At 44.3% G+C, this 12,562-nt stretch overlaps 1 protein-coding gene across 1 annotated transcript in view; it reads left to right on the forward strand.

Annotated features, from left to right (window-relative positions):
* The window catches only part of COL27A1 (collagen type XXVII alpha 1 chain), a 247,496-nt gene that overhangs the window by 22,087 nt on the left and 212,847 nt on the right, over positions 1 to 12,562 (forward strand). The window contains exon 4 of the mRNA XM_084650113.1: positions 539 to 1,974. Coding sequence (XP_084506239.1) covers positions 539 to 1,974 — 1,436 coding nt within the window. The remainder of the gene's footprint in view (positions 1 to 538; positions 1,975 to 12,562) is intronic.

Below are 12,562 nucleotides of genomic sequence, written 5' to 3' on the forward strand. Positions count from 1 at the left end.
AAGTGGAAAAGAAATCTTAGTCTCAAATCATTTTTTTTATTATTAAACGTCCAACTACGTCAAGTCATAACTCAACTTCTGCCAAATGGTCATATCCAACATTTAATCCCAAATGTGTGATATTGGGGCTTAGGAGGAAACATTCCATGGGGGAAGGTTATCTTCCAAACTGTCTGCTGTGACTGGCTTTTCTTCCACTTTCCTTCAAAACATCTGTTACTGGGCCACTGTTGAAGACTGGATACTGGGCTAGATGGACCATGATTTTGGTCCATTATGGCAATTCCTATGAGATACTGAACTGCCACTGTATGAGCTCCTAGCCTGGAAATCAAGACAAAATAGATGCATCCATGACCTGACTGTCTTAAACCAGTTTTGAGTGGAGAGGAAGGTAGGCACGATCTATAATCCACTGCATTTGGGGGTCCAATCAACTGCCCATGGTGCCCTTGGAAAGATTCCTGTTGACTCCGATGGTGTTGGATCAGGCCCTGGGTTTGCCTGGGTACTCATGCTCTTTGCTCCTCTTTTTCAGATGTGGACATTCTTCAAAGACTGGGCCTGGCAGGGAAGAAGCCATTGAGCGGATTGTCTTCATCACGCTCGGTTCCTCAGGGGGTTATCCCTTTCAAATCGGGGGTCATCTTCACTCAGCGAGCACGCATCGAGGCACCCATTAGTACCATCATCCCCGCTGCCTTTGGCACAGACTTGACCCTAGTCCTGAGCTTGTGCTCCCACCGCATCAACAATGCTTTTCTATTCTCTGTCAAGAGCAAGAAGAAAAAACTGGAGCTGGGAGTCCAGTTTATCCCCGGGAAGGTCATTGTGTACATAGGCCACAAGCACTCTGTATATTTTGATTACAGTGTTCATGATGGCCACTGGCATAACATGGCCATTGACATCCGAGGCCAGATGGTCACTTTAGTTACTTCTTGTGGGAAGCAAAGAGTACATGCGGATTTGCATTTTAAAAAAAACGAGGCATTGGATCCACAAGGGTCTTTTCTCTTAGGGAAAATGAACCAGCACTCGATACAGTTTGAAGGCGCCATTTGCCAGTTTGATATTTATCCTTCTGCTAAGGCAGCTCATAATTACTGTAAATACCTGAAAAAACAGTGCAGGCAAGCGGACACCTTCCGGCCGAATCTGCCCCCGCTTGTACCACTCTTGCCCAGGGATCCCAGCGCCTCCCCAATGGCCTCTCTGCAGACTAAGTTCTTGCTACAGGGTTTGAAGAACCTGACCACTGTGATATCAACATCAGAGCTCATCAAGGTCACAACACCCCTCAAGACTCCAGCTACAGCGTCCACCACCTTGGTCCCACATAAGCTGCTGTCTCCCAGGCTGACAACCAAAGCAGCCAAGGTTACAATTGTGCGGTCTACCGTTCCATCAAGTACTGATATGCAGCTGCCGGTCCATTCGCACTCTCGGACTACTACAGCAGCCCTCAGGATTTCCCAACCCTCTTCCAATGCAAGTTCACAGAAGCACTCCGTTCCCGCTGTCAGAAACATCCTGCCTGCTGGCCAAAACTCCATTGCCATCAGCAGGAAAGAATTGGAGCAAGAGACCAAAAAGATGATCAACCAAAAAACTTCCACCAAGCCCTCTGAAACCCTCAGCACTGTAAAGCCAATGAGGAAGAAGATTGAAAACACATCTAGAGACATCCATCCCATGACCATGAAACAAAACCCGGAGAACCTGACCAGTGGACCCATTCCAAAAATGCTATTGCCACTACCAACCAGGAAATCCGTTCCTAGCCTAATTCCTCTACTGTACACCAAATCAACCCCTGGATCTTTTCATCGTACCTTCAGAACCAGTGTGCAAGCCTTCAACCTCACAACCCCTGCTGCTGTTGATGGGTTTCAGGTCTTTGACCCCATTGGACCCACCCTATTTCCATTTTTACTGGGACTTCCTGGATCTAAAGGAGACCAAGGTCCCCCGGTAAGTTCAAGTTTTTAAATATATTCATGGTGTGGTCCAGTGAATAGGACTCCCAGACCAAGGGTCATATCTGCTATCAACTTGCTAGGCCTGCCTTGGGCAAGTCACTTCACGTCTCTGGTCTTCCATTTCTCCACTTATAAAAAGGGGATAATGTTTACCTAGCTCTGTAAAGTACTATGAGGTGGTTTACGTAAGTCCTAAATATTGTTGTTAAACTAGAGAGATGCCTGAGCTACCAGGTTTGTATCTGAACTTCTCCAAAGTGGTTTGGACTTATCTCTGCCCCAAACAGGGTTGATGTGATGTGAACAGCAGAAGTTGATAAGGGTGTCAGCATTGACTTAGAATCTCCAGTGTGTTTCCTTTGTGCCACTCTACAGACATGCATTTTCGATATCTTCTGTTCTGGGCTTAACCAATGCATTGTGCATCCCTTTCAGTGTATGGCAATTTATGAAGTCTATTTGTAATATTACAAAACCAGCCAGTTAAAATGTGGGGTGCAATATATTTCAAATGTAGTTTAGAAATACACCTTGTTTTGAATATCACAGAAATGGCCCAACTTCAATATTTTTGTATTTAAAGTGCTTTTAAAATGTGACCCTGGAAGATTTTAGGATGAGCTGCAAGATGCATTTCTATTTCCAGACCTTCCCTAATAATGTTTTTTATTACACAAGCACCTAGGGACACCTGTCAAGGCTCCATTGTGCTAGGCATTGTATGAGCCAATAGCAAGAAGAGAGTCCCTACTCCAGGGAGCCTTGCATCTTCCTAAGTGGTTAATGGCCTGATCCTATGTGGTGCTGAGTTCCCGTTGAAATCAAACCCTAAAATCCTAGCTGATTGGTTGGAAACCCCCATAGGCTGGGATTTTCAACAGCACTTAAGGGAGTTAGACACCTAACAATGGTAGCTGGGTGCCTTGACTCCTACAAAAATCACAGCCTTAGTGTGTTGTCGCAATTTAAACCTTGTAAAGGCACCCAGACACCACCCTAATGGGCACCCTACAAAATCTGATGATAACGAAATAATGCCATTGGTTAATATTTTCAAAAGTGACTACTGATTTTTGGGTGCCCATCATGACACCTTTAAATTGGCTTGATTTCTCTGCTCTCTCCCCCACATCCCAATCCCTTGGGACTGGTCCACTGAGTGCTTTCAGAAAAGCAGGTGTCTCAAGTTGTCTTTTCAGAAAAAACTAGCCTTTTTTGAAAAACTTGGCCATTGTATACACAATGCATATTTTCAAACAAGGGACCGGTAAAACAAATGGAATAATGGAGAAACCACTTTAGAGAGCATCAATATTTTTATGGGGTAATCATTTCTTTTTAAAATAATACACATTTAAAATGTACACAGAATTTCTTTCTAAATAGGCTTTGCAACATTCCATTTTTAAAATAATTTTGATGGATAATATTGATGTTTGTTTTAAGCATTTTTTCTATTTTTATCTATTTAAATTTTTAGTTGTGGGAAATTTATGGCAAAGTCTGACAATAATTATTTAATGACAGGTTTCAGAGTAACAGCTGTGTTGGGCCATTTCATTGTTGGTGAGTATTTGCTTCAGGTTGCGGGGCTGTCTGTAGGCAAGGACTGGCCTGTCTCCCAAGATTTGTGAGAGTGTTGGGTCATCCTTTAGGATAGGTTGTAGATCCTTAATAATGCGTTGGAGGGGTTTTAGTTGGGGGCTGAAGGTGATGGCTAGTGGCGTTCTGTTATTTTCTTTGTTAGGCCTGTCCTGTAGTAGGTAACTTCTGGGAACTCTTCTGGCTCTATCAATCTGTTTCTTCACTTCCGCAGGTGGGTATTGTAGTTGTAAGAAAGTTTGACAGAGATCTTGTAGGTGTTTGTCTCTGTCTGAGGGGTTGGAGCAAATCCCCGCAACCTGAAGCAAATACTCACCAACAACCACATACCACACAACAGAACCACTAACCCAGGAACTTATCCTTGCAACAAAGCCCGTTGCCAACTGTGCCCACATATCTATTCAGGGGACGCCATCACAGGGCCTAATAACATCAGCCACACTATCAGAGGCTCGTTCACCTGCACATCCACCAATGTGATATATGCCATCATGTGCCAGCAATGCCCCTCTGCCATTTACATTGGTCAAACTCGACAGTCTCTACGTAAAAGAATAAATGGACACAAATCAGATGTCAAGAATTATAACATTCATAAACCAGTCGGAGAACACTTCAATCTCTCTGGTCACACAATCACAGACATGAAGGTCACTATCTTAAAACAAAAAAACTTCAAATCCAGACTCCAGCGAGAAACTGCTGAATTGGAATTCATTTGCAAATTGGATACTATTAATTTAGGCTTAAATAGAGACTGGGAGTGGCTAAGTCATTATGCAAGGTAGCCTATTTCCCCTTGTTTTTTCCTACCCCCCTCCCCCGCCCCCAGACGTTCTGGTTAAACTTGGATTTAAACTTGGAGAGTGGTCAGTTTGGATGAACTATTGCCAGCAGGAGAGTGAGTTTGTGTATGTGTGTGTGTCCCCAGGGGGGAAAAAAAGGGGGGGGGGGAGTGAGAGCCTGGATTTGTGCTGGACATGGCCCACCTTGATTATCATGCACATTGTAGGGAGAGTGGTCACTTTGGATGAGCTATTACCAGCAGGATAGTGAGTTTGTGTGTGTGTTTTTTGGAGGGGGGTGAGAGAACCTGGATTTGTGCAGGAAATGGCCCACCTTGATTATCATGCACATTGTGTAGAGAGTTGTCACTTTGGATGGGCTATTACCAGCAGGAGAGTGAGTTTGTGTGTGGGGGGGTGGAGGGTGAGAAAACCTGGATTTGTGCTGGAAATGGCTCAACTTGATGATCACTTTAGATAAGCTATTACCAGCAGGACAGTGGGGTGGGAGGAGGTATTGTTTTATGATCTCTGTGTGTATATAAAGTCTGCTGCAGTTTCCACGGTATGCATCCGATGAAGTGAGCTGTAGCTCACGAAAGCTCATGCTAAAATAAATTGGTTAGTCTCTAAGGTGCCACAAGTACTCCTTTTCTTTTTATTTAATGACAGTAGATGTTGAGATTCAGAAAGTTAAAGCTTTATAACCATTGTGACTAAGTTCCTGCTCTACCTTGGTGGGTCTTTGCGCTTATTGGCGCATTTGCTCGCCTTGGAACTTCATGGCAGCCCTCAGCTTGGCAGTTTTTCTGAACCCACAGTCCAGGTCAACTCCTCCTGTGTCTGATCAGGAGTTGGGAGGATTTGGGGGGAACCCAGGCCCGCCTTCTACTCCAGGTTCCAGCCCAGGGCCCTGTGGAATGCAGCTGTCTAAAGTGCCTCCTGGAACAGCTGTGCGACAGCTACAACTGCCTGGGCTACTTCCCCATGGCCTCCTCCCAACACCTTCTTTATCCTCACCATAGGACCTTCCTCCTGGTGTCTGATAACGCTTGTACTCCTCAGTCCTCCAACAGTCCGCGTTCTCACTCTCAGCTCCTAGTGCCTCTTGCTCCCAGCTCCTCACACGCACACTACAGACGGAAGTGAGCTCCTTTTTAAAACCCAGGTGCCCTGATTAGCCTTCCTTAATTGATTCTAGCAGCTTCTTGATTGGCTGCAGGTGTTCTAATCAGCCTGTCTTAATTGTCTCCATTATCTTTGAAAACTCATGGCGATCCGGGGAAGTCCCGGACGACTGGAAAAAGCCTAATGTAGTGCCCATCTTTAAAAAAGGGAAGAAGGAGGATCCTGGGAACTACAGGCCAGTCAGCCTCATCTCAGTCCCTGGAAAAATCATGGAGCAGATTCTCAAGGAATCAATTCTGAAGCACTTAGAAGAGAGGAAAGTGATCAGGAACAGTCAGCATGGATTCACCAAGGGCAAGTCATGCCTGACTAATCTAATTGCCTTCTATGACGAGATAACTGGCTCTGTGGATGAGGGGAAAGCGGTGGACATGTTGTTCCTTGACTTTAGCAAAGCTGTTGACATGGTCTCCCACAGTATTCTTGCCAGCAAGTTAGAGAAGTATGGTCTGGATGAATTGACTATAAGGTGGATAGAAAGTTGGCTAGATTGTCGGGCTCAGCGGGTAGTGATCAATGGCTCCATGTCTAGTTGGCAGCCGGTATCAAGTGGAGTGCCCCAAAGGTCGGTCCTGGGGCCGATTTTGTTCAATATCTTCATAAATGATCTGGAGAACGGTGTGGATTGCACCCTCAGCAGGTTTGCAGATGACACTAAACTGGGAGGAGAGGTAGATACGCTGGAGGGTAGGGATAGGATACAGAGGGACCTAGACAAATTAGAAGATTGGGCCAAAATAAATCTGATGAGGTTCAACAAGGACAAGTGCAGAGTCCTGCACTTAGGATGGAACAATCCCATGCACCGCTACAGACTGAATGGGACCGAATGGCTCGGCAGCAGTTCTGCAGAAAAGGACCTAGGGGTTACAGTGGACGAGAAGCTGGATATGAGTCAACAGTGTGCCGGTGTTGCCAAGAAGGCCAATGGCATTTTGGGATGTATACATAGAGGCATTACCAGCAGATTGAGGGACGTGATCGTTCCCCTCTATTCAACATTGGTGAGGCCTCATCTGGAGTACTGTGTCCAGTTTTGGGCCCCACGCGACAAGAAGGATGTGGAAAAATTGGAAAGAGTCCAGCGGAGGGCAACAAAAATGATTAGGGGACTGGAACACATGACTTATGAGGAGAGGCTGAGGGAACTAGGGATGTTTAGTCTGCGGAAGAGAAGAATGAGGGGGGATTTGATAGCTGCTTTCAACTATCTGAAAGGGGGTTCCAAAGAGGATGGATCTAGACTGTTCTCAGTGGTAGCTGATGACAGACAAAGGAGTAATGGTCTCAAGTTGCAGTGGGGGAGGTTTAGGTTGGATATTAGGAAAACCTTTTTCACTAGGAGGGTGGTGAAACACTGGAATGCGTTACCTAGGGAAGTGGTGGAATCTCCTTCCTTAGATATTTTTAAGGTCAGGCTTGCAAAGCCCTGGTTGGGATGATTTAGTTGGGGATTGGTCCTGCTTTGAGCAGGGGGTTGGACTCGATGACCTCCTGAGGTCCCTTCCAACCCTGATATTCTATGATTCTAAGGTTCCTGATTGTTCTGGAACCTTCCCTGTTACCTTATCCAGGGAAAAGGGACCTATTTAGCCTGGGGCTAATATATCTGCCTTCTATTACTCTCCTATAGCCATCTGGCCCGACCCTGTCACACCATTAAGACACAAATTGTCAATATCACATGTCAAAATATACAAAGTAAATATCCTTAAATCAAACTCTAATAAGGTCTCAAGCAGCTTTTTTCTTACTTTGCCTATCTGTACATTTCAGTTTGTATCAATGGAAATATTTTTTGCCTTTGTGTGTATACAGTGAAATTGACATTTATTGACAAAAATCTAATCCTTCCAAGCCTACTTATAAATGTAACTACTGCATTCACACACACTAACCATTCTTAAAAGAATATATATGTAGGCGATGAAAAAGTATACATACGTTTTGTAATGCCAAAAGCAATTAGGCCACCATAAAGACTATCTGCTAACTTTTTGGGTTTTTTAAAAAAATACAAGAATACAAACAAGATCTTTAAACTGACTAACTTCTGAGAAAATCTTTATATTTGATCCTCAGATTTTTGTTGTATTGTAAATGTGGGGCGGGAGTGTGTACATCCATATAAAGTAAGATGGTCCCAGAGAGATTCCTTGATTGCCAAGTTCCAGCCCAGAGCTAATTTTTACAGCTGACTTCTTAAAACACTGAAAGAAGGGTTTACAATGGAAAAATGGAGACAAACTTAAGGGACACCATTAGCAATACTTCTGTCTGCAAATGTACTGACTATTGTTACAAGTAACAGCTCCAATAACAATGGCCCTGATCCTGAAAATACCACATGCTTAACTTTAAGGTTTGGCGCCAATCTATAGTTATAATTTCAGGTTTGGATCTAAGGTGCTGATTGTCACCTGATATTTTGGATGCGGCGTCACGGACAGATCTCCGTTTGTTCCAATGTTCCTTTGTGTGACTGAGATCTCAAGGTTGCTACTTTGTCACAGTTGTATGCTGTCAGGAAATTGTAGACTCCTCTTTGATTTTTATATACATTTATATATATGAAATAACACACACCCTCCAATTGTTGACAGTGAGTCAGGAAGTCTCCACAACTTCCCTGTGTACACAAAACTGTCTCCTACAATTTCTTTTGTTTCTCCATCAGTGAAGAGCTGATGTATTTGTGGAGATTTCCCCTTAAGCTTATTTGTTTTTCAGTAGCAGGAATCCAATCAATGATTGTGCACCCCTTCTCCAAAAATATGACGTACCTGTAACTGATGGATCTATAGCTGATGCTCAGGGCTCCAGTGAACTCTTGGCCTCCCCTCTCCAACTCCTTGCTCCAAAAATAGTCTGAGGGTGAACATACTAGTCTTGTTCTTCCTACTTTTCTCTCCCACCCAACATGAAGAACTTGTTGTTCAAGTAGAATGGAAAATCCCACTCAGCCTGTGAATCACAGCAAACAGACTGATGCAGGCCACGGATGGCTTAGGGAATCGATGGCAGAAGTTTCCATCTGCTCAGAGAACAGTTAGGGTCCTGGATCTGGGGAAAGGAGAACAACTAAGCCGCTGCCTGGCTTCATCCCCTTTGACTTCTGGAAACAAAGTGAGCGCATTGAGAGGGAAAGGTTATAGCTGCATCGAAGCTGGCTGCTGTGTACAATATCTTCTGTGACTCATTTGGGGATCTCTGTATGACACTTTGTTGAAAGTTTCACCCCGACATTGGCCTGGGGGCAGAAAGCACTGAATCAAGATGACACGTTGAGAAATTAATTTAGCATTTATGTAGCCATATAAGCGCTGATAGATGCTTCACAGTTGAGTAATTACTCTGGCACCATCTCCATGTTATTGGGCAGACATTTTTGATGAGGTCAGACTCTCAAAACAGTACTTCCTGGTCCGGTATGTGATATCTCAGCCAGTCAATCTTGCCTTGATTAAGCAGATTGCAGGCTGAGAACCAGGCTGAGACTGTGCACTGCGTCTGGCATAAGGGTGGAAGGAAGGAGATGGTGTTAACTCGTGCAATTCTTACCTGATAGAAGGTTCCTTCATGACAACTATTGGGGATATTCTCCTCTTCTCTAGGGGAAGACTCTGGGAAGGTGCTCTGAAAACAGTCCATTGCCAATCTCTAGGGAGGGATTTGTTGGCAGGCATGGAGGAGTCATGGTGTACAGACCTCAAGAGATGAGAAATGGGGCCCATCCCTGGAAAGGGAGCCCCTGTGTGCTGCTCAGCTGCCATTGTATAAGCTCGCTTAAGAGCTGTGCTGGCATAGGCTCCTTCCCCTGCACTTACATGCTCCCCCTCCAAGCCACGGCGGATGAGTTAATGTTGCAGAGAGCCACACTGACTCCCATGCAGACTTCTGCTGGAAACTTACCATGTTGGAAGGGAGCATCTTGAGTACAGCAGCTCCCTCTGGGTCTGGCTCCATTCCAGAAGACTGATAGTTCCCAGCTGCCCACATCCTGCTTTAAAACCTAGGAACTGTAATGATGTGGTGCTCTCAAGAGTGGTCTGGCTGAAAAGGGGTGAGGATGCTGTATTGTCTCTACTCTCCTGTCATGAGCACAGGGCCCTTTGTGCTCTCTCTCTCTCTCTCTCTCTAGCTCTTTTGCTGCTAGGCAGGAGGAATAACTATTTCATTCTGCTTTGGTACCGTTTTACACCCATTTTATCCAGGTGTAAAAGACGACACAGGTGCAAGGCAGTGGTGAATCAGGCCCTTCAGTCTTTGCATATAGCACAAAATAATATCAACGTAATCCTAGATTTACATAGGGCCTCTCCTCCCAATTGGCCCCAAAGCTGTTTACAAACTTAACTGCTGTATACAAAGTGTGTGCTGAAAGAATCCCTTTGCTAAATCAGTAAACTTCAGATACCTCTGGGGTAGAGCATAACAAGCTGTTTAGCAGGCCACAGCAGGGCTAATGCAACAGGATATGAAGACACATCCCATACACAATTAGAACTGCAGCATTGACGCCTTAGGAATTTAGGGTAACGGACTGTTTTGTACACAATGGAATTTGGCCAGAACGCCAAGATTATCAGGCTTGTTTTGTTTTTTAAAAGTGCCATGGGATCATTAATGACCACAAAGAGATAGAATTTGTGTCTTAAATCTTTTCTGGGCAGGAAAAAAAGGAGCAAAAAGGCCCCCAAACACCATACTAGGTCACTAGCTCAATAATGACTCAGTGGCTGGCAGTCTTTCCTCTGACTCATCAACACTACTTCCCACAGCACCTATAAAGTCCAGGTCTCCCTTCCATGTGCTGACCCCGGCTGACTTTGGCTTGCAAGAATTGATGAGCATGCAGCCCGTGGCTACAAGTGGTATGCAAAACCACAAAAGAAAATGACATTCTATTAATGCATCCTCAGTGCAAATAAACTTGAGTTCTCCTGCTGATCACATACTGATCACTTGCTGGGCTTTTGGGTGTACAATATATGGCAAGATATAAGGGGCCTTTCCCCATATGCAGTAAAGCAGGAATTCCATAGGTTCTTGCCAGCCACAAGAGCAAAGCCCAAGAGACCTGAACGGTGTCCTGAATTTATATGCATCATTGGGGATTTTAATACTTTACTCATGCTGAAATGTATGGTGGAGCTGCCTGCAACTGTCTGAAGCCACTAAGAGGATGTGGTGCCACTGAATAACACTAGTGCTACAATTGGAGTGTGTTTAATAATCAAGCCACAATCTTTACGCGGGGGTGGGGGGGAGAGGGAGAGAGAGGGGAGGAGCTGGGGTGTTTTGACTGAGTTTTAAAATGTCCTCATCAGAAAAATCCCAACATAAGAGGGCACAGTCACTGTTTGCAAGATACCATTTGTAAAGATATTGTACATATGTTGCTTTTCACCAGTTTGGTGAATCCTGGATGTAAAATAAACTTGGTTCTGAAGCCTTTTGCTTTTGCTATGACTTTCTCAAGGAGCTGAGGGATCCTTGAGCTTCCTCAACAGGATGGTGGGGAAATGGAAAGTTCTTTCCAGGACTCCTCCAAAGCTCTTTGAAGTCACTGGGAGTCTTTCCATTAACTTCAGTAGGCTTTGGGTCAGGCCCTTAATACCGAGAATAGGGACTCTGATGAAATTCATCCTTGTGCAGAGGGCCAGTGCAAACTCTCTGCTACCACTGAAGTCCCACTTAAGCTTTGCTTTTTGAGGGCTTAAATGGGACATAAATGATGCATAGACTTTGTGCAGGCCCCCTGCCCAGACATGAATTTCATCCTCTGCGCACACCAGAAAAAATGATACTTCATTAAACAAATATCACGCATATTTATGCTGTAAAAATGTGGTCTCCTTTACAGCCTGGGTGTCGGAGATGTGGGCCCAAACTGAGCAATTTTATGGGGTTACTGAGTGCTACCGGAAAGGTTCAGCGTTTTCTCCACTCTGACTCCACTGGGATTTCAGCATCTTTCAGGGGTGATCCCTCTGGCAGCTTTCTTGTCTGTCGTTCATGAGAGAATACACAGGACTAGGCTTGGCAGGATCCCACTGTAGTCCAAAAACAATGGCAAGAGAGAGATTTCTTCTTTCACCCTTAATTGATGATGGAGAAATTTCCAAAGGTGGAGAATGAGACTCATGGAAAGGGTGGGTTTTATTTTGCATTATAGACCGCTATTCTCCTCAATTGTCATTTCCGTGATGGCTGGGCTACAGATAGAGGGGTTGAATCTGTTACAGCCTTGGCTAACATAGTTGCTTTTTTTTTTTTACCTCAAGCAGTAGAGGCTCATGGTTTTAGATTTGATCCCTTTTGCCACTCACCCACCCAGAGGTACGAAGTTATGCTGGCAGGCAATATTGTTGCAAAATCAAATATGTTTCTGAATCTGTGAGATCGGTCCAGTTTTCTGCAACTACCATCTTTGGAATATCTCTGACCTCCCTCCGTTTTGTTGCAAAAATTTGCCAACTGAATCAGAAAAAAAAAATCTTGGTAATATGGATAGTCCTCAAAATCAATAGAATATTAAATGTCTTTTTCCAGTCCTACTTGTGACATAGACGGCTACCCATGTTGACAACCTGTGATATATTATAGAACACGCGATGTGTTTCAATGCCCTTAATTTATGAGTCAAGTACAGAAAAGCCACATCGTCAGTATAATATACAGAATAAAGATTAAGATGGTTTTAGAATCATTCACATAATTGGCCCATAAATCATTATGAATTTAAGCAGAAATGCATCCAAAGGGAATCTGGTTTTAGGGCAGTAACTGAGTATGAAACAACAGTCCTGCTTGTTTAAAATGAAGTTGGTGCCAAAGAACAAGTTAAAAGAGCAATTGGGATCAAAGTGCTGGAAAGGAGGTAATGGGAAATATATAAAGAGAAGACAGGAGAAGAAATGATGGAACATAAGACCCTTCCGTTTCACGGTCCTTCAGCATCCTGCCATGGGCGCAAGCATGTAATAAGCAAACTTGGAA

The sequence above is a fragment of the Lepidochelys olivacea genome (genome assembly GCF_965140295.1).
Source record: "Lepidochelys olivacea isolate rLepOli2 genome assembly, chromosome: 16".
Classification (NCBI taxonomy): domain Eukaryota; kingdom Metazoa; phylum Chordata; order Testudines; family Cheloniidae; genus Lepidochelys; species Lepidochelys olivacea.